The sequence below is a fragment of the Sylvia atricapilla genome, chromosome 6 (genome assembly GCF_009819655.1).
Source record: "Sylvia atricapilla isolate bSylAtr1 chromosome 6, bSylAtr1.pri, whole genome shotgun sequence".
Taxonomy (NCBI): Eukaryota; Metazoa; Chordata; class Aves; order Passeriformes; family Sylviidae; genus Sylvia; species Sylvia atricapilla.
In genome coordinates, this window is record NC_089145.1 from 37,382,127 (window position 1) to 37,405,011 (window position 22,885).

The 22,885-nt window shown below is 45.6% G+C and overlaps 1 protein-coding gene across 1 annotated transcript; it reads left to right on the top strand.

Annotated features, from left to right (window-relative positions):
- Positions 1-7,758: 7,758 nt before the first annotated feature.
- MAPK1IP1L (mitogen-activated protein kinase 1 interacting protein 1 like) lies at positions 7,759-20,752 on the top strand. The gene is made up of 4 exons (XM_066321545.1): positions 7,759-7,849; positions 16,430-16,457; positions 17,015-17,728; positions 18,174-20,752. The coding sequence occupies exons 2-4, from the start codon at positions 16,434-16,436 to the stop codon at positions 18,183-18,185; spliced, it is 750 nt and encodes a 249-aa protein (XP_066177642.1). The 5' UTR covers positions 7,759-7,849; positions 16,430-16,433; the 3' UTR covers positions 18,186-20,752.
- Positions 20,753-22,885: the final 2,133 nt, after the last annotated feature.

Below are 22,885 nucleotides of genomic sequence, written 5' to 3' on the forward strand. Positions count from 1 at the left end.
CCTGGCTGCTGGGAAGGCTCGGGATGAATTCTAGATGTAGGATTTCCATGAAAAAAAAAAAAAAAAAAAAAAAAAAAAAAAAAAAAAAAAACCAAAAAACAAAAAAAACACCCAGTGCTGAGCTGACATTATTTTGCCCTGCTTCGACGAGAACTCACCAGCGTAAACCTGCACACAGACAAACCTGACACTCCAACTCAGGAGGGCTGAGACTTTCTTGCCCCAAACCTCATCCGAAAAGCCCTGAAATCAGTGAGGAAGCTTAGAAATGAAGTTTAGATCAGGCTCATTCCCAACCTTCCGTTATCTCACTTGCAATTTATCACTGAAATGGCTGTAATTCTCCCCAGGGAGAATTTCTAGTATTTAAACAGCTACTATCGTGCATAATTTCTTCCTGTTTTCATAAGAGAAAGAGGAACTGAGAACATTATACTAAATGCCTCAAGAGTCCAAAGAATAGAGATTTTCATGGAATTTTCTGAATTTATTATCATTGTGAGAGATGTGGCTGGAAATAAGCCCAAGGTTAAAAAGTTCAAATTGTTTTTTGTTTTTGTTGGGGGGTTTTTTGTTTGTTTTGGGGTTTTTTGTTTTGTTTTGTTTTGTTTTAATGACTCTGGAAATTATCTTGACTTCAGTTAATTCCAGTTCTATTTGCACCTTAAAGGATCTCTGTTGGGCAGATATTAAAAATATATAAGTCTCATTTATTTATAGGACTCCATCACAGTTGGGCGACTATTGACTTGACAAATCCATTTCACCTAAAATATGACTAAGAAGTGTATTTGTGGTTTGTTTATTAGTTGAGAAGTCCTTCCCGGGCTAATCTGTTTTCTGGCTGTACTCTTCCAGCACGCTGATGGAAAAATAAAACCCAAAGAAGGAAGCGGATTCTTAACAGGGATCATGAAAACTGCTTTATTCTCAGGGCATTTTTGCATGGCATTAGCAACTAAAAGGCACCACTTCAGCCTGGCACTTAAGCTATTTGCTTAATCAGGGCCTGAAAACTGAGGAGAAGGAGGAGGAATAGCATGGGTGTTATTCCCACAGAATTTCTTGGAGCATTAAATGGCTATTAGCTGATGGGTCAAGATTTAACTGTATGAAGTTGCAGTGGGTGAAATTCGGGGGTTTTTTTGATGAGGTAACTCGAAACTGGCAAAGGAAATTACAGCCATCAAATCCCTGCCTGGAGCAGGGAGGGTAGAGGTAAGATAGAAAACTCAGTCCTGAAATGAAATAAACTCTCTCAGCTGCACCAGGCACTTGTTAAATGCCCACCCCGGTTTAGCGAAGAAATGTTGGGGAAAAATTCTCCCAACCTGAAAGATTCCTATTCCTATACTCTTCCAACAGAAGAATATCAGGAAAGCAGAGAATGCAGGTCAGCCCATGCTGCCACACACCCCCGGCATCAGCTCTGGATGCAACACTTTGTACAGAGTGGTTTTTACTCAATACTCTTGTCGATAATTCATCACATGCCCTTCAGTAGCACCTTTGTCACATCAATGACTTAGAGATCTTTCACGAGCTCAAATGATCCTTCCGTGCCTCATTCCCTGCATTACTACAAGCCATTTGCCTGTAAATGTGTTCTTTGGCACCCATCAGTGGATCATTGACCTTGCCAGTATGGCCACACCATCAATACACGTTTGAACTAGAGATACGAACAACTTGGTATCGAGCATTTAATGTCATGTACAAAATCCTAGAATCATTTAGGTTGGAAAAGACCTCTAAGATCATCGAATCCAACTATTACCCCACCACTGCTATATTCACCACTAAACCATTGTTCCCGAGGTTCGTGTCAGTGGCTGTGCAAAACCAGAGAGACCTCAAAAGGCCCTCAGAGGTTTGCAAAGTGCCTGAGCACGGAAGCAATCTCCCAGTGAGCAAATGGATCCCAACACAGAAAGATAGAAATGAGGCACAAAGATGCAGCCACAAATGGTGTCATGAGGAAGTGATGAAAAATGAAGTTATTGAGATTTCAGCAATCCAGGCACATCCTTCCTGCTGGGAGCTGCTCACAGGATAGCAGAGATCACCAGCAGCCATCCCATGGCACGAATGACTGTCCCACAGTCTTGCCTTGGGTGGGTGTCCCATGGCTGCTGCTGCAGATGTAACCCCAGAGTGCCATGTGCCAGGGGCCTGGAGGATCACTCCACATTCCTTGTCTTTCTCCTCTTCCTGAGGACCTGGTGTTGCCCAGTCACAGGCCAGCTGGACCTCTGGGCTGTCCCGCTGTGACTATTCTGAAATCTCTCCCCCAGGGATGTGTGAATGTGCCTGGGTATTTATATCTGCCAGAGCATCTGGGCCACAGGGAAAATCAACTCTTCCTTCATTGCCAGGGCAAAGCCTCCACAGCCAGTTATTCCTCACCTCCTCCTCCTCCCTCTCCAAAAAATAAGAGCTTTGTTTACAATTGCAACATCAGAGTGAAATAAAATAAGAGGTCTTTTTATCTGCTTTTCAAGGATAAACAAATTTTCCAGCTTTTTCTCCACAGCACTGAGCACTTGAAAACATGATCCTTCAGAGAATGAAGGGCCATAATTCTATATTATCATCTGCCTGTTGGAGCCATGGCTGTCAGCCAGACAGCAAATGTCACACAACTCATTGAGAAGCTGCGAGGATTGCAACACCATGCTGGGAGCCACGCTCTGGAGTTGGGCATGTGGAGCAAAGGGGAAGGCCAGGAAGGGATCAGAAGGAGGAATTAGAAGGAATTTTGAGCATCAGAAGGAATTCCTTTATGGAAATAGTGGTTAAACACTGGAAAGGTTTAACTTTGGCCCACTGGAAAGGCTTAACATTGGTCCAGGGAGGTGATGAAGTTACTGTCCCTCAAGGTGTTCAAAGAATGACTGGACATGGCACTCAGTGCTCTGGTCTGGCTGCCAGGGTGGTGACAGTCACAGGTTGGACTCAACGACCTTGGAGATCTTTTCCAACCTAAATGATTCTGTAATTCCATGACAGAGAGTAGTGACAGAGGTTTGGATCACTCCAGGAAACTGTGGTTCTCAGTTTGGGGGTGAGGACAAGGTGAGCACCTCTCTGAGAGGACAGATGGTGAGGTGGGTTCCATTGCTGTCACCCACAGAGGAATTTCCTACTTCTTATTCACTAAAGAAAAAAAAAAAAAGTGAAGAGAGCTCTGTTTTCTGCTGCCAGACATAATCACTAACTCTAAAACCTGAAAACAAACTCATACAGTAACTTGACACATGATCAAGGCTTTACATATCCACCACTGTGGGAAGAAAATGTACCCAAAAAATTCACTCCTTGTCACAGAAAGCTCATGTGTTAGTACCAAAGTGACTGTCTGAGTGTCTTTAATGACAGTTCACCTGCTCATAATTTCAACAAGCAGACAGCTATGCTTCCCTTCCAGTTCAATCCAGTTTATCTCCTCTCCTCAATAGGGTGAATTTGCCATCCCCATGCACTTTGAACCAGTTTTATGATTTTATCTTCATGGCAACAAGCCTCTGCTTTGAGGAAGAGCACTTATTAACTAGAGACAGCGTCATTTTCAAAGTGATTTATTTTATGAGAGTTTTGAAATAAATGATCAGTCAGTGATTGGCCATAGGGGAAAAGCATATAAAAGCTTACCACATGCATTGAACATACCATCTGGTATCCTTTAAAATCTAGCTTCAGGGTGGCTCAGCTAATTCTTCAGAGCGCTTGATGTTCACAGAGCACACTGAGGCATGAATTGAAAAGCGAGTGACATCGCCCTGTAAGAATCAACACTGGAACTGAAGATTAATATCTTACATCTCACTGTTCCAGCCCATCAGCAAGAGACTGGCATTTTCTTAATGAAAGCTGACGTTATATTCCAGAATTTTAAATTTGTTTAAAAAAAACCCCTTTTATTTTCGGGTTGGATAGCAAAGTGATGTCTCCACTGTGTGCTGTTCCTCCTGACTGGCTGATGTAAAAGGGAGGTACAACAAAGATATTGTTATTGTTCCTTTGAATTTACTCTTCATGGCATGAACAGCCCTCCGGGTGTGATAAAGTTCCCTGCCTCTGATGCCTGTCACAACTCAAGATCTGTGTTATTGTCCCTGAAAAGTACTGAATCGGACAATTTAAGTATTGTCTGTTGGTCTTTTACCCCAAAACAAAGGCTGAGGCTGGCAATTATGCCCAATTTTGTCACTGAAAGACAAGAGAGATGCTGAAACCGGAGGGAGTTCAGCAGGGGCCACTGGCACAGTTGGGGGCAAGAGCATGAAGAAAGGCTGTGGAAATTGTACTTTTGAGCTGGGAGAGAGGGTAGGAAGGAGCTCACGGCAGCCTCCAGCCATCCAGGCGGGTGGTACTGTGTGGGCAGAGGTACATGGCAGGAGGACAAGCCACAAGTACAGCAAAGGAAAGTCTGACGAGATGCAGGGAATAATGGCAGCACTCACAGGGGCCATTTTTAGGGGTGGAACATTCAGAGAGGTTGAGCAATCCCCGACTTTGGAGACACTCAGAATTCATGCAGACAAGGTTCACAGCTATTCCTGTTTTGAGACAGAGGTTACAGCAGAGCTTCCTTCCAACCCAAATATTTACATGAAGCTGAGCTAAAAACAGAGTGGCCAATATTTGTAGCACACAGGGAGCAGTGCAGGCCCTGCAATTCAGTCCTGCTATAAAGAGCTGCCCTCACGTTATTACACCAAACGACCTTTCTGAATAATTTAAATTCACAGTTTCAACTCAACATTTGTTTCATTGCACAATTTAGTGCGCAAAGTAACATCTTCCAATAGGATGTGGCCAGGGCTCGGTGTTAGCCCCTCCCAAGACCTATTCCTGGCACTAAGATGAATCAATTGAATGTAAATTCCAAACTGGCACAGACTGCCCAAAGAAGCTGTGGCTGCCTAATTCCTGGCAGTGTTCCAGGCCAGGTTGGATGGGGCTTGGAGCAACCTTGCCTAGCGGGAGGTGTCCCTGCCCATGGCATGGGGCTCGAACAAGATGGTCTTTAAGGTCCCTTCCAATCCAAACCATTCTGGGATTCACTTTACAGCCTTCACCATATACACATACACAGGTGAAGAGCTGCTTTTGCCCAAGGGAGGGGAAAAAAATTAAAAATTCATCAACCTTTCCTGCTTCTACATATTGTGTGATCCTAACGTGAAGCTTGGCGAGGTTGGCTGGTGAGATTATTGATTAAAAGTGCTATTGCAGTCCCAGTCTGATATTTAAAGTGAGACATCACCACCGTTGTTGGCTGCATGTTTGCTCATTAATTAGGGTTTCTAACTACCAGATTGCTCAGGAAGAAACGGCAAGCTCTGTAGACTCCTGCTGTCACCACTGGCAGCCCAGGACATGGCAGCAGCCGCCCACGGCGCTGCCCTTTCAAGCATGGAAAAGCAAAGGTGCCCTGAACACAGCTGGGAGGAGGATTGATTTCATCCTTATTTGCTCATTGCCCCAAGGAGGCCACGCTGAAAGGGCTGTTCCTACAGGAACTCCCAGTAGTCACTGGCCTCAGAAAGGCAATTGTGAGAGAGCTGTGAAGTCATCCTATATATTCTCTGGCTTTTATGTAAATTCAGAGGGCAGGTTGTCATGTCCTTATGGGATGGAGTCTATAGCAAATGCCCATTTAGTTTTGGTATTAATTATTTATGAAAATTAGTCAGTAAAAACATTGCAGTTTAATGTCTGTTACAGCTACCATAGAATTTCAGAATGGTTTGGGTTGGAAGGGACATTAAAGACCATCTTGTTCCATCCCCTGCCATGGACAAGGACACCTTCCACTATCTCAGGCTGCTCCACTATCCCAGCCCTGTCCAGCCTTGCCTTGGACACTTCCAGGGATGCAGGGGCAGCTACAGCTTCTCTGGACACCCTGTGCCAGGGCCTCACCATCCTTACAGGGAAGAATTCCTTCCCAATATCCCATCCATCCCTGCCCCTGGCACTGGGAAGCCATTCCCTGTGTCCCGTTACTCCAGGTCTTTGTCCCCAGTCCCTCTCCAGCTCTCCTGGAGTCCCTTTAGGCCTGGAAGGGGCTCTGAGGTCTCCCTGGAGCCTTCTGTTCTCCAGGTGAACAGTCCCAGCTCTCCCAGCCTGGCTCCAGCCCTTGGAGCATCTCCTGGATTTCCTCTGGGCTTGCTCCAGCAGTTCCACCTCCTTTTGATTTTGGGGGGACACAAAAAAGAGTGTTGTGTCCCAGAGCTGGACACAACACTCCAGCGGGGTCTCAGGAAACTGGAGCAGAGGGACAGATTCTCCCCCTCTCCCTGCTGCTCCTGGGAATACAGCCCAGGACACGGGCAGTTCCTGGGCTGCCAGCACCCGGATCCTGCTCCTGCCGCTGAATTTTCCCCGTTACTTCAGCATTGGCCGAATAATGACCTTGAAAAGCACAAATAGAGGCTCACTCCCAAGGGAAGGGCGCCAGCGGCCGGGTCGGCATGTGCTGGGCATCGCCCGTGCCCACGTTTCTGCTGAGTTTAACGGAATTATCCGGGCACGGAAAGGCTCGGGATTAGTGCCATAGCTGGGAAGGGCAGGGCAGGGAACCACACCGTGTGCCTGGGCCCTGCCACAGGGGCCGGGGACACAGAGGCACATGAGAGAGGGCAAGGGGAAAACGCAGATTTCAGGTGCAACTTTAGGTTTGAAACGTAAAAAACTGATGATTTGGGATAACTTAAATAATGAAAAATTGGTGAGATTTTGTGCAAGATGAGGGGAAAACCCAGCCAGTGGTCACAGCCCCAAGGCAAACAGAGCTCAGGGAGGGTTTGGACAAAGCTCTCAGGAATGTGGTGGAATTATTGGAGCTGTAGGGATTGCCTTCAGATGTTCCTATTGAGCGAGAAGAAAATCAGAGTTGGATTTTCAGCAGTCATATAGATCCATGAGAAACAGCTGTTTATAAGAATATTAATTACACTGTTTATATGCTTGTTAATTACACTGTTGAACGTGACAGGAGTTGTGCAGAGCTGTGCAGTGCACTTCTGCTGAAGTGTTGGTGCTGGCGGCTGTAGGTCTAAACAAATCAATGTTCTTGGAGCTTTTACCGGAACCATCGATGGCAATTTACCTTGTACATACAAATAACAGTTTAATTTCTTAGTAGTTAAATTGTTATTTTTTCTTTTTACACAAAGATTATTTGCACATTTTTTCCATTGAAGGGACAGAAACCTAGGTGCTTTGCTTTGTTGGTTTCTGCTGCTGGTTTCGAACTGCACGCTGCAGTTTTTGATTCACGGACGAGGAGGGCGGCAAATCAAGACACCAGTTTATTTTTTTTTTTTAATGAAAGTGGTTAAAATGGTGGCGAAACGCAGTTTACCAGCAGCTCCCGGAGCCCGGGGACATTGCGGGGACACCAGCCCGGGTCCCCTCAGGAGCCGCGCCCGCCCCCCGGGGGAGGCGTCACGTGACCGCGGGGGGCGCCGCGCGCTGGGCAAGGGCGGGGCCGCGCTCGATGTCACGTGATCCCCAAGAGAAAGGCGTTTATGGACTGAGGAGGCGTGGTCTAATGATTAAGGGGAGTGACATGTGGGCGGGGATTATGGGTGGGGCGTGATCACGGGTGGGTGCGGCCGGTGACGCGCGTTGCGTGTTTCAGGGGGCGTGGCCAGACAGGGGGTGGGCGGTGCCGGTGACACAGCGGCCGTGGGAAGGGCGTGGCCGAGCGCGCGCCTCTCCGGTGTGGCGGGGTGGGGGTGGCCGCCGTGACGTAGTTCCGGTTCCGGTGCCCGTCGCGGTGGCGGTGGAGCTGTGGCCGCCGCGTCGCTCCGGGCCTGCGCCGGCTCCCCCCGCACAGGTACCGCGACCCGGCCCCGCCGCCAGCACGGGTCCTGCGCCGCCGCGGGGAGCGCGGGAGGGCGGGGGGGCTGCGGCCGGGGAGCCGCCGGGCCGCGCCTCAGACATCCCGGTGGTGCCGCCCCGCCTGCGGGGGGCGGGCGGTGCTGGTGCCTGCAGAGCACCGGGGGTCGCTCGTGGCGGGGCCTGGTGGCTCTGCAGCGCTGGTGGCGGCGCTGTCTCGGCCGGGTTAAATATTTCTTCGGCTTTTTTTTTTTTTCCCTTTTTGTGTTATGTGGTCGTAGCTTATTAATGAGCGCATCAATGAGCGTGGATTGCATATAAGTGACTTTAACTTAAAGGGTGTTCTCTAAAGAAGGGCTCGGGAAAGGCAGTTTTTCAGAGTTGATGAGAAGTTGGTTTATCAAATTTTAACGTGTTTAAGGCAGCTGACTTACAGAGGAGGGCCAGCACTGTGCGGTATCAGTGCTGCCCGCCTCACAGGTTTTATTTCTGACGGAAAACTTGTTTCCAGGTGAATTCCGTGGGAAACGGTGGTGATCTGGTGGTACTCAGCCTTATTGCCAGTGGTGTAACAACAAAAGTAGCTGCTTTGTCTTTTTGCAACCAAAATGACACGCCCTGAAACTACCCTTCCCGAGACCTATGGAGATCAGGGGCTGAAGGAAAAAATTTGTGGTCACTGTCAGGCCGGTCCTGGAAAGCACTTTGGGTGTTCTTGAGGCTTGAGTTCATTCAAGTGCATTTTAACAGGGCCAGTTGAAGAAAGGTGCCAGGTATGAATCCTGAAAAGCGATTTTCCTGGGAAAGAGCCTCTGCCAATGAGCCAGAAAGGTATTTGGCTTTGTGTGTCAGAGGTGGGGTCACAGTTGGCATGTGACACATGGGTTTGGTGTTTTTTTAGGGGATGACACACCAAAACCTTGCAGATAAGCTGTTTGATAGTCACCCCTGGGAGTCAGAGTGTTTATTCCGTACAAAACAATTAAAATAATCTAACTGATAATGGCTGAGAGGAGAACAGAGGCTACCCAGGAAAGCTGTGGCTGCCCCATCCCTGGAAGTGTTCCAGGCCAGGTTCAACAGGGCTTGGAGCAACCTGGGATAGTGGAAGATGGATATTGGGGTGAAATGAGATGAGTTTTAAGGTCCCTTCCACCCTAAACCATTCTGGGATTCGGTGAGGTGGGGCTCTGTAGCTCTCAAGATAAATTAGAGGAATCTCTGAAAGATCAGTTAGAATCATTCCAAGCTACTGGACTAACAGATCTTTCTCAGGATTCCCTGGGCTGGGTGGTGTGGACAGGAGGGATCTTTGGCAGAGCAGACTCTGTTGTGCCCTGACTTTGTGTCACAGCTGGCACACAAACAAGGCACCTCCTTGTGCTTGGTGCCTGCCGGGTGTGGGACCATCTGCCTGGGTTTGGGGACCAGATGAAGGGATCAGCTCTGGCCTTGCTGGGGAGGCAGCTGTGAAACTGAATGGCCTCATGAGGGTGAAGAGCTGGCACAGATTAGAGATCCTTATGGCTTTCTATTTTACAGCTCTTGGAAACTGCCAGGACCTCCGTTTTGGAGAATTATTTTCTTTTTGGGAGTTGACAGTTTATAGCAAATGCCACAATTTGGTTGTCGATCTTAGTGACATCTGTCCTGAGAATCTGAAAACTGACTTTTGTCACTTTTTTCATTTATAGCAGACAGGGAAAGGGGCAGAACCATCCCCAAACCTCTCATAGCCACTGATGATGTAGCTGTCGGTATAGTTTGGGAGAATAACGTTAATTGACAATGGATAAACACCCAGGGCACACCAAATTTTTTTATGGTATGTGAGGACCAGGAAGGCGTAAAAAATGAGGAAAGGGCCAGAGGACGCCACCAAGATAATCAGAGGGCTGCAGCAGCTCTCCTGTGAGGAAAGGCTGAGGGTGTTGGAATGGTCAGTCTTGAAGAAGAGAAGGCTTTGGGGTGACATCATTGTGGCCTTCCAGTACCTGAAGAGCGTCTGCAAGAAAGATGGAGAGGGACTGTTTAAAAGAGGATGGAGTGACAGGACACAGGGAATGGCTTCCCACTGCCATGGGGCAGGATTGGATGGGATATTGGGAAGGATTTGTTCCCTGTGAGGATGAGGAGGCCCTGGCACAGGGTGCCCAGAGAAGCTGTGGCTGCCCCATGATCCCTGGAAGTGGATGAGCCTTGGAGCACCCTGGTCTGGTGGAGGAAAGTGTTCCTGCCCATGGCAGGGAGTGGAACAAGATGAGCTTTAAGGTCCCTTCCAAGCCAAACCATTCTGGGATCCTGTAAAGGCCGACTCTGAAGTGTTGATATTTAACGCCTGAAGCTGCAGAAATTTGCATATTTTAGAAAACATTTAGAAGCTGTCAAAGACTTGGTGTCTCTTCCATTTTCTCCGTGTGCTATGTTGGGTAGTTACACTTATGTGGGCAGAAATCCTGTTGTGGATGAGGTTATGCTGGCAGGAATTAGTCATGTCAGAGTGACAAAGGAACCTCTCTGCCGAGGCAGCCGTGCCACCCAGTGGAAATGCAGCACAGCCTGTTGCATATCCACAAAACCTTTTTTTCTCTGTGTTTGAAAGATGATCTTGGAGACAGGAACTAAATCTGGCACATCAAGTGTTGGAAAAATGTCATACAACTCAAAAAAAAAACCAAAAAAAAAAAAAACGGAAAGCAGTTGATGCTTAGTTTTGGGTAAAGGAAGAAAAAAAGTGCTTTGGACAGCTCTTCCTAACGAGGGTCTGTAAGGACTGATGGTGGATAAAAGCCAGTAAAGGCAAAAGCATGGGAAAAATTGCTACTACATCCATAGTTTTCAGTGAGATGGATGCAATCCAAGAGGGTTTAGAGCTGAAAAAAACAGAGTGGAGCTGGTTTGTTGTGGAAGCTGTTTAGTAGGACGGATTTAGCACCACGCTTCCCGAAACAGGCGTTGCACAGACCTCTCTGAGAGTCACCAGTGCATCGTGAACGCTCTTGGAAGAACTCTCCTGCCAGAGCCCTGTTGGAATTGTGCTTCCCAGCCTTTGTCTTCCCAGTAAGCCCCACAGCCTTGCTCATCTCACCTACCTGCTGGGAATTCTTGGGAGCAGCTCCATGGATCTCCAGGAGGCCTTGGCCTGTGGCCCAAAGGTTTTGCAGGGTTTAATTTCTGGGCAGGTGTTGTGAAGTCCTTCCTGCCTCTCATGGCTCTTCAGGATAAAGGGTGAGAGGGATTCAGCTCCTGGCAGTCTTTTTTTGCAGGCTGTTGATCATCTCTCTCCATCCTTTATCTCCATCCCTTCAGTTTCGTGCTCCGAGGTGGCTGAGAGGTGGTGCCCTGAGCAGCAGAGCTGGGGCTGGCAGGCTCTGGCCTTCTGGAAAGCCAGAGATGTTTCCAGGGGCGTTGGCCTTGGGAAAACAAAGGGAATCTTATCTTACAGTGGATGCAAGCAGGACTTCACTTTGAGTGCTGCCAGCTCTGTTGTCTTTCTGCTCCCTCCCTGCCAAATGACTTCAACTCCTGAACCCTCTTTCCATTTACTCTTTCTTCATCCCAGCTGCAAGGAAGATAATTTAGAGGAGAGTTTAAATGTGGCAGAACGAATGTCTGTTACATGAATGGGTTTCTCTGCTGATAATCAGTGCTTGTGCACCAGGAAAGCTTCAAGAGATAATTGGTTAATTCAGGAGTCCATTTGTTAATTCTGATGACTCTAAAAATCCCATAAAGCCACCATTCAGTGTGGGTTTGTTTTTTTTTTTTTTTTTTTGCTAAAATCTTGAGCCCATGTGTGACCAGGAGGGACTTTAAAATTTAGTTACTTGGAGGTCTTCTGTCTGACACTGTCTCTGTGTCTGATTGGTGAGCATGTGAATGCCTTGGGCAATAACTGTAATAATATCATTGATATTCCTGTAAGGTTCTGACTGAAATTCTTTAATTACTGTTGAACAACCTGAATGGAATATAGATCCCAGATTTAAGTACAGATGAGTTCATATGTTGTCTGAATGTTAAGGGTAATTTCAGTTTCTTTTTTATGGAATGAAGGTGGCAGTACCCAGATTAAATGTCTGTTTAAAAAACATCCCTGAAATAGGCCATCCTGTCTGCAAGAGGATCCTTGACATGCTTGGCATGGGCTCAGTTATCCCAAATGTTGCCAACAAATGTTGCTCTTGTCTGCTTGCCAGAGTAAAAAAGCCACTAAATCTCATTATAAGCTATGCTTAACTACTTTTTTTTTTTTTTCTTCCATAAATCGTGCAGCAGAATTGTTCCCTTCATTTTCATGGCACAGGAATATTTGGGAATGATCTGCTAACAAATATTGAGGTTATTAGTTGATATTTGGGAAGCAGGCCTGTTTCAACTGTGTTCACCCACTGCTTGACTTGAATTTACTCCTCTCTGACACTTTTGTGACAGATCACAGGATTTTCTTCTGAGTTCTCTTGTAGTTTCATTTCTTCTCTTCGTTCTCTCCCTCGCAGCAAATGCTCCAAGTTCTTCTGTGGACTTTTTTCAATCTGTTGTAGATCTGGTTTTCAGTTGGTGTTATCCCATCTCTCCATCTGCCTAAAGAAATGAAGATTCTCTTGACCTGTTTTGGTGGTGTTTTTTAATAACCTGATTATGGTTGTGATTATTATTATCTATGCACTTATGTCAAAGTTTTTTTTGTACTTGTCTGTGTATTAATGATTTTTTCTTTTATTTTGGGGGTTATATTAAATAGCTGCTCTGTCTATGGAAGTAAATTGAACTACAGTGCCACCAAAAAGCACCTGCCAACTTATTATTATTGAGTGTGGTTAATTGCAAAAATGAATGAATTCTTAGCAGAAGAAGTATTTCTTGAAGAGAAATTGAGTTTCTGGTAGATATATCTCAGACAGCTGAGCTGTTAATTACAGGAGCAGAAACCACTTCCCTGATGTGGTTCAGTTGGTTTCTCAATTTTAAGCAAATAGTCTTTGATCTGAATATGTTTCTCATCTTAGACCAAGAGTCCTCACTTGAAAGAACCACTGCTGTTATAAATTGATACTGGAGTTTTAACAAATCTTTGTATTCCTGCAATTAGGCACTGAATTTCACCAACTTTGTAGACACATATTTCTTAAAAGGTTTATTTAAATTATTAGGTGTTTCTTGAAAGGTTTATTTCAATTGCAAGGTATTTCTTTAAAGGGTTATTTAAATTATTAGGTGTAACTTGAAAAGTTCACTGTGTTTCCACAGAGGTCTGGGTTGTTCCATGTGGTCATAAATAACTTGGGAAATGAGATGAGCTGTGTCTTGTTGATACAAAGCCATTCAGGAAAGTAAGGATTAGGTAATAAATTGGCAGAAATAATTCAATGGCAATAAATCTGCTGTGATTCAAAGTAGATAAATGTGGAGTGGTACATATAATTTCACATATAAAATGCTGGGCTGACCCTTGGCACTGAGGAGTGAAATATTGCCATGGAAGTGTCAGTTCCATAGGGATCTAAAAGCAGCTGAAAAATTAAGAAGTATTAGGAAGGAAATAGAAGACAAACCAGAGCATAATTATGATACTGTATAAATCAATGGTTATCCCACATCTTCAGTTCTCTGTGGTTCTTTCTTGTCATTCATCCCAAAAGATACGAAAGACTTGGAAAAGCCTTAAACTGAGGCAGGCAGAATAACTGAAGGTATGGAAGAGCTGCTGCACAAGGGTCAGGGGAATAAACTGGAGCTCAGCCTGGAGAAGGGACAGCTGAAAAAAAATGGTAAAAATCTGTAGGATGATGATCAGCATGGGCAGGGTGGATAAGAATAGACTTGCTGATTTCCTCAGCTGCAAGAATGGAGGAGCAACAAGTGAAACTAGTAAAATCCAGGTTTAGAACAAAAAAAGGAGGTGGATTTTGTGCAACCAGTAGCAGCCTGTGGAGTTCCTTGCCAGTGGGTGTTGAAGGAACAACACTGGAGTGGGCAAATGAGACATCCCCTCATCTAAGTGAGGAAACTGGATGTGTTTGTGAGAAAGGAATTATTTGAGGGTTATTACTCCAAAGAAATTGTCTATAGCTTAGGAAGTGGCTGAACTTGGAATCATTGAAGTGTTGGGGTGTCATTCCTGTTCTTGTTCTTCTCTACTGGTCGTTGTTAAGATAAAATGGGATGCTGACATAAATGGCCCCTTGTTCAGATCCAGAGCTGTCCTGAGATCAGGAGATTGTGTAGATAATAAATTTACAGTGCAGTTTCAGAGATAAATGTATAAATAATATAATGTAAATAATGTGAATATATATTAACCTAAGAGAGCTTATAAACCTCTTTGATCTGGAGTTTCTGTACAAACCTCCATCCCTGAGACCATTCTCTGTCTTAAAAGTCAGTTCTTCACCATCAGCAAGGGGAATACAGGGACTGTGTCATGTGGGAACCAAGTTTGCAGTAGTATTTGTACTCTTGACTTCGGTTTTACATTTTTCCTCTTCTCACATTCCTTTCTGGCTCCTACACTCTCGCCTAAAACTTTCTGGCTGCTCTTGCTCATCTTTTTAACAGTTCCTCACCTCTGGTTGTTTGTTAATATGGCTCATTGGTGCCTATTTTTTTGGGAGTTTGGAAGTTGGATACATATTAGTGACACCTCTGTAGTCAGCTGCTGGAGTTGATGATTGTAAATAAAAGCATCCTCTGCCCTTGGTGTTATTTGTTCTGAAATACTTCTAGGATAAACCATCAGCAAGCTATAATTCTTTTATTTTTGGCAGTAAGATCCATGTGGGGATTCCAGCTCTGAGGTCCCCAACATCAGAAGGACATGGACCTACTGAGGCAGGTCCAGAGGAGGCCACAGAGATTCTCCAGGGGCTGGAGCCCCTCTGCTCTGGAGCCAGGCTGGGAGAGCCAGGAATGTTCACCTGGAGAGAAAAAGGCTCCAGGGAGAGCTCAGAGCCCCTTGCAGGGCCTAAAGGGGCTCCAGGAGAGCTGGAGAGGGACTGGGGACAAGGGACGGAGGGACAGGACACAGGGAATGGCTTCCCACTGCCAGAGGGCAGGGATGGATGGGAGATTGGGAAGAATTTTGAGGGTGGGGAGGCCCTGAGGTTTTCCAGAGAAGCTGTGGCTGCTCTTGGATCCCTGGCAGTGTCCAAGGCCAGGTAGGACAGGGTTTGGAGCAATCTGGGATAGAGGAAGGTGTCCCTGCCCGTGGGCAGGGGGCTGAAACCAGGTGATCTTTAGAGTCCCTTCCAACCCTAACCATTCCATGATTCTCTGATTTAATAATGTTTTGGTTTAGAGGCATTTACTTCACCCACAAGATTCTTGCTATACCTTTCCCAAATCCCAGTTTAGAAAACACCTGGAATCCTTCCCAAGCATCCCTGTCTGGGCAGGCCCCATATGAATGCTTAAAATTTTTTTTTTCCTCTTGCAATGTGACCCATTTACATCCTGTGTGGCACCTATCTGAGTGGAGACAGGTGGAGGCTCAGGACTTGCCTTTTCATGGGAACTTTATCCAGAGAAAAGTGTTTGGGTTGCGCTGTGAGCACAGGGAGGCAGCTGGAACAGCAATAAACCCAGGGCTAAAACACAAAGAGTAAATTTATTCCCATTATCTCATAACCGGGGATCCCCAAAGCAACACCTGGCACAGGTGTCCAGCAGCCACAGGCACTGATCACCTGATGCTGAGAGGTTTGGGTGTTGTCACTGAAGACTAGAAGCTGGGTAGTTGTAAGAGCAAAGTTCTTTATTGCATTGTTAAATTAATCTCATGAAGGCAAAGTAATTGGAGTCTGCAGTAGTTTGCAGAAGCTTTCTCACATAAAAAGTCTAAGTTCCAAGTAGAAGCAGTAGCATCCTATTAGTAGCAGCAGAGGCATCAGCAACAGTACTTATATTCTGTGTCCTTTAAGTGTGAGTGTCTTAGCATTCTCTGTACATTTTATTTTATTTTTAGCTAATCAGGCTTCAGCATGAACTCTCTACAGAAGTGTTGGACTTACCTTAAGCTAAAATTGATGTGTGACAATTTTCGTAAATTCTTACACAGATTCTAGGTATCCAGCTCTATCTGTTCTATTTAGGAATTTTCAGTAAGGCTACATTATTTTTGTTATGATCAGAATTTAATTGACTTTGCAAAAGGCAATGTTGCTGAACTATAAACTAGGTATTAGGTCTTCTTCTTATTTACTGACACAGGCTCTTATTTGTTTAAGGCACTTCAAAGTCCTCTATTTATTTAAAACTAAGCTTTCATTTCTACTTCATGTCTGAGTGGATTTATGTATCTTAATTTCTCGGAAGGTTTTAACTCAGTCCTCACATCTTTGGACACTCCTGGGCCTGTGTGGATGGGGCCCAGGGGGCTTTGTACCCCAACATCCACCCTGATCCATGTTCCAGGAGCTGGTGTGGGTCAGAGGCACTGGAACCAAGGCACCAAGAGGTGCTGCCAGTTCAGCACCTGCTATGCTCCGAACGAGACACATGCAGATGTGTCATGAAGTCTTGCTTAAAAATACCTTTATTATTTTCAACAAATTTCACTTTATCTTACCTTACTTTTCAGCACAATGTCTGGAACTGATGATTTTTCGGTAAGTAACAGTTTTTCTTTCCTGAAGATCAGCCAGTTGTATTGATTATTCCAAAAGCTGATGTAGTTTTTTGAAGGAATAGGGGAGCTGACAGCTGAGAGATTTCCTCTGTGTCACAGTCGTGGTGTTTTCCTTTTGGGTAGATGTAGCAATCCCTGGACTAATCATCGGAAGCTGCTGGGTGCCTCGTGGGTTCTCTCCTGTGGCATTAACAAAGGAGCTGTGCTTTCATGGCATCAGGATAGTTGTAATGGAAATCTAGGAAAATGTTTGCAGGTTTGTGCTGCAGTTGCCTGTTGTTCCATGTGGTGGGTCGCCTTTTATCTCTGCCTTTTTTAACTGCGGCCTGTCAGAATGCCTGTGCTGCCTTAGTGATAGGAGCTGCACAAAAATGAATGTAATCATCTCTGTGCAGCCACTGAGGCTCTTCTCCTGCTGCTCTGGCAGCTGGGATGTAGCCACGTGGTGTGGGGGGATGTCTGCAGCCGGGAATTCCGGCGGGCACCTTCCCTTCTCACCGGGCACCTTTCCGTTCTCACCAGCGCTTTGTCTTTCAGTTGGCAGATGCTTTACCAGACCAGTCGCCTGCTAAAACCTCCAAAGTGAGCAGCACCAAGCCTGGCCAGCAGCCCGGGCAGCCTCCGCAGGGCTGGCCGGCTTCCAACCCTTGGAATAACCCCAGCGCCCCCCCTATGACTCCAACGGGACTGCCACCAAACACATCGGCTTCCAGCGTGCCCTTCGGACCTCCTCCCACGGGAATGTATCCTTCAATGCCCCCGGGACCGCCTGCTCCATTTCCTCCTCCTCCTACTGGACCCTCCTGCCCTCCTCCTGGTGGTCCATATCCACCCCCAACTGTGCCAGGTCCTGTCCCACCAGGGCAGTACCCTCCACCAAATATGCCCTTTCCAGAGCTTCCACGACCTTACGGAGGTCCAACAGAGCCAGCTGCACCTCCTGCTCCTGTTGGGCCATGGGGATCCATGCCCTCTGGAGCATGGGGACCAACAATGGGAGGGCAGTATCCTGCTCCCAGCATGCCATATCCACCCCCAGGGCCATATTCCGCTCCTACCCAGACTCCAGGGGCTGCGCCGACAGTACCGTGGGGGACGGTCCCGCCTGGAACGTGGGGACCGTCACCGCCCGGGCCATTCCCTCCACCCACAGGATCATATCCAGCTCCAGGACTATATCCTACGCCCCCTAATCCTTTTCAAGTGCCATCTGGTCCTGCTGGTGCTCCATCAATGCCTGGTGGTCCCCATGTGAGTATTTCATTTTGGTCTCTAATTACTCTAAAGTATTTCACTTTGAAGTGGGGAAATTCAGTAGCGTAAAAACCTGTTAGTGCAGGTAAGGAATTTCAGCACACCTGTTTTATGCCTCGAGTCAGTGGGATAACAGCAACTTGTTAAATATTAAGTGTCCTAGAATGGCTAAGTTATGTTAAATTGGAGCATGTCTCACATTATAGTGGTCTTCGACTGCTCGGAAAGACTCTAAAAGCCAAAAAAGGGGGGAAAAGCGTTGTAATAATTCTGAAAGAGAAAATATTCTAATCTCTTTAAACTAGAGAGATTGCTAATAGAGCAATAGGGAGGGAATAACAAAATATAGGGATGAATTTGTGATTAATTAACAGTATTTGTGACTGTGAATGAACTGCTGTGTGAAAAGCCTGTATTGACAATGATTTATTATCTCTTGCAGCCTTACCGCTGAATACATTCTGGGCAACAACATACTGTAGTTTTCCACCTTCATCCACTACTTACAGAGATTTTTACAGTTTTTGTTTCAGTAATGTATGGGGCTATGAAGAATATTGCCTCTTGTATGTGCATTTGAGGTATGAAGGAGCAGTTTACATCAATTTACCTTGCTCATATGCTGGCATAATTATTTGGTTTAATCAAGTGAAGTACAAAGAGAAGAAATCAACTAACACACCTGTGGTTCTTACGTTGGCAAGTATTCCTTGGAAAAACAGGAGTTGTCATGTAAGGATTATAAAGAATCAGGCCCACGGAATTAAAAAAAAGGTTAATTCTTAAATTTCCATTAATGCTTTAAGTCTCATTGCCAGACTCCTGCTGGTCATTGAACGAATGGATAGTCATATTTTGTCTATTTTCAGGTTATTCTAAAAAGTCAATAGAGAAAGCGTTTCAACATTTTAGTCAAGAAACCTAATTTTTGAACATGCTACAGTAATTCAAACTAACAAGACAGAGCATGTGAACTCGAAGGTTTTCTCAGCATTTTGTACATACTCAAACCAATTGCTCGGTCTGGGACTACGGAGGAGAAGAGCCACGTTTGGAAGCCTTGGTGTGACTTGTCAGCACACTGTTGGTGTTCACAAACAGGCATTCCTGTGCAAGTGAAATAACCTGGATGTGCAGTTAACTTTGAATCAGCAAAATGTGAGTTTTATGCATGCAAATGAGGACATCCTGTTGCCAGTTCTCATTCTGTGGTGGTTGGAAGTTTGGCTTGGTCTGTGTAAAGAGAAACTGATCCCCACGTAGGTACTTCCCTATTTCTGACCTGGGTTCTAGTCATTTCAAATTTGACATGGCTGCTGGGTTGTGTCAGCCTGGCAGACTTTTTCAGAGTCCCTGGAAACTGAACTTGAGCTTAAAAAACCCAACCTGAGCATTCCCTTCCCAGCAGTTTTTTGGCACAGTCGTGTCACGACAGAGATCCTCGTCGCCGCGGTTGGGCGCGAGCCGGTCTCGTTTGCTGTCCCTGGGAGCAGCCCCCCTGTTCCCAGCTGGGTGTCTGCATACCTCACGGAGTAGGTGGAATTTAGGAGAAATTGAATGTCAGGAAGCCTGTGCACTGCTGTGCAGCTGCCTCTCCCAAGGGGCACTGCATTAAGTTTTCATGTTCTTGCCGTATCTTTTTGCCAAGCGCATCCGAGGGGTTTGCTGAGACGCAGCCACGTCTCTTGGTGGTACTTCATGGCCTACACTTGGACCACGGACAGTTTGTTTCCTCCCCGCCTGGGGATCTCCTCACTTAGCCTCTGTGGGTAGAATTAGGAACAGATTTTGCTTCACATGGTAGCTCATTAGGGAAACTTTGTATCATGGAACTGTGAACACTGAGTTAATTCTATTCCAGTACCTTCGTGGCTTCCTGCATGTGTGTGATGGACACTGTAAAAGCACATGGGGTGACCTGGTGGTCATGCTCCTTGGTAGTCAGAGCCTTTATGGCAAAGTCCTACAGTATTTTTGCAGGAGATAGCAGCCAGCTGTGCTGTGGCTGCTTTAATCCAACGTCATGAAAGCTGATAGCAAAGGAATGTCTATTTTTTCTTTTAGGAAGACAATACTGGAGCTGAACAAAAATACTTTAACATTTCGACTTAAACCCCAGCAACCTAACCCTTGGAATAAAAACCAAAAGTGCAAGTCTTCACTAACCTTAAAAAAAACAAACAACCAGTTGCCCCCCAAGCAGACTTGGCAAGACTAATTAAAAATTAACATAAGCAACATTGACTGCATTTGCTCAAGTGCTTTTTTGATACCTGCAGCCTTAGACTGTAAATCATTGCAATGAAAACACATTTATTCCAAATGAATGGATCATGCAGTAGCAGCACTCCAGTTGGAATTGCACTGGCCATATGTCTCTGCAGGGAATGGGAAGAGGTAGGAAAGGATAAAGCATAAGTAGCAAGTAATGATTTTTGGAAAGGGGTTTTGTAAAAGTAACTAGACTTCTAGGTTCTTCCTGAAATAGGCAGGATTTATTACTGGAACATTTAGGCTAAAATTCAATATATATGGGATGTTTTTCAATGTATATTCGTATTTCTTGAGGTCATGAAAACTGTTTCATAACCCCTTTGTTTTTGTGAGCAGAGTTCTTTGCATAGCAGTGAAAAGGGTATTCCTGTTAATCTATTGTGTAAAAACTCAAGGTGTCACTATATACCGTGTAGTAACTTTATCACATGTTATGTCAAGTGTGAGCAACTTCTGGCCTGAAGCTTTTGCAATGGAATTTGTACATTTCTATGCATCATTTTGAGTTCAGTTGCTGAGGAGTTCGTTTTGACTTGTGCTTTGAGGTTGACATACTGCATTTGTTTACAATACGAAATATAAGCAATCACATCTTAAAAGTATAGATTATCACCTGCTGCTGTATTTTCTTTAGATGAAACAAATATTGCTGTATGATAGTGAGAAGCTATAAATACAGGATTTGATATTTTTTTGAAAATGCTGTCACTTTTGTATAAGATTAGACATTAAACGTATTTTCAAGACTGTTGTGTTCACTGTTTTTCAATTCCTGCTTTTGACATGCCTGTGTAGACTTTTGCCTTGAATGAATAGTAAAAATAGGACATCCTTGATTTGCAAAGCCTGAATATAAAATCAGAATTACTTGACTTCTGTGAGTGTTTTTCCTCTTCCTTTTGTGATATTTGCAGCCTGTACATAAGGGATATTAAATGTGGATGCAACCGTGGCTCTGGTGTAGCATGTCAGCCCCAGGTACTGCCTGTTCACAAATTCCTTGGTAATTATGAGAGAAAAGATCTGATCTTGCTTGTTCCAGAGGAGCAATGAGACTGTTCTTCACCTGTGAAGGGTTGTGTGTGTGTTTTCCCTGCCTCTGAACAATTCCTGTGCTAGATTGACACACGTAGATGTGGTAAGTGACTCCCAAACCACTGTTCTTACATACTTACCGGGAGTTTGATGGGATAAAGTGAATAACAGAAACTTCAGGCCTTGGCATCAGTGTGAACTACTAAATTTGGGCATCACTTGTGGCTGCCTTTCCATACATTGGCTTGCAGAGTAGTTCACACTGAACTGGCCAATGCTGCTGCCTTAGTTAACAGCTTCACCCTTTGGGGAAGGTAAAAATGGCAGCAGCGACAGGAAAGATTAGAAACAAAATTATTTATCCATTATAAGGCTTGAGAAAAGCTCTTTTTAGGCTGTAGTCCAAAAATAATCCTTACATCTGTTAATAGACCAGTGCAGTGTGTGGGCAGTGCTTTATCCTGACTATTCAGCTGTGGGATTGTCTCTTCCTCTAGATTTCTCAAATCAGTTCTGTCTGCAACTCCTGTGCATCAGTAAAGACGTGGCCATGCAGATCCAATTGTGTTAATTGCTTCCTTGCAGACCCAGAAAACTTAAGTTGAATATTTTTGAGGGACCAAATCTTGTGAAGAGCAGCTGAGGAAGCTGGGGAAGGGGCTCAGCCTGGAGAAAAAGAGGTTCACAGGAGACGTTGTGGCTCTGCACAACTCCCTGACAAGGAGGGACAGCAAGGGGAAGCTCTGCTCCCAGGGAACAGGACAGGAGTAGAGGGAATTACTTCAAACTGCACCAGGGGAGCTTTAGATTGGATGTTAAAGAAAATTTCCTCCTGGAAAGAATGGTCCAGCCCTGGTGCAGCTGCCCAGAGCAGTGGTGGAGTCCCCATCCCTGGAGGGATTTAAAAGCCATGGCACTTCAGGACAGGGGTGAGTGGTGGCCTTGGCAGTGCAGGGGGGAATATTTGGTCTTGATCTTAGAGATCTTCTCCAACTGAAAGGATTTAGTGTTCTAAGTGATATTTTATCTATATCATTCTTAGAAGATGCCTAAAAGCTGTTCCAGATGTCCTGTGGAGTGGTCAGTGCTTGGTTCATCCACGCTGTGGATGTGTCACTTCTGCTCCACTCCTGTGCAGGCAGGAGGTGCCCAAACTCCTGCGGCCAACTCCAGATCCAGTGCTGTGCCCAGACATTAATGGACTCACTGCCCAAACTGCCCCAGGAGAGAGATGGTGATCACAGAGTGGTTTGGGTTGGAAAGGGCCTTAAGAACTATTTCATTCCACCCCCTGCCATGGGCAGGAACTCCTTCCACCTTGCTAGGAAGAGTGTCCTGAGCCTCAGTGCAGTGAGAGCCCTTCACCATCTGAAGGAAGGATGGAAAGTTCCAGACATGTTTTTATTAATATTGGCTGCCTTATTTCTTAAGCACAGAATTCCAGTTAGAGGGCAATTCCATACACACCAAAGAGCCATTATTCACCAGACACTGATACCTGAGTGTCGGCTGGAAAGTCGGCTGAAACCACAAGTTTCAGCTTTCACACAAAGCTTCCAATCAATGCATCCACACTACGGGAATAGCTCCCAGTATCCCACACTGGGGTGTGCTTATCCCAGAGACAGCTGCAGGAGGATCCCAAGTGGATTTGGACCTGGATATGCCCGTGGGTGGGTGTTGGAGGTGTTTGTGCCATGCAGGGGAGTGAGCTCTGCACCCACAGCCACCCATCCCTGGGCACCCACGAGCTGTGGTCTGGAGAGCAATGGCAGCTCCACTCATGGGATACTCTTATTTCACTTCCCATTGGCCCAGTTTTCCCATTTCCCATCAATCCCTCCC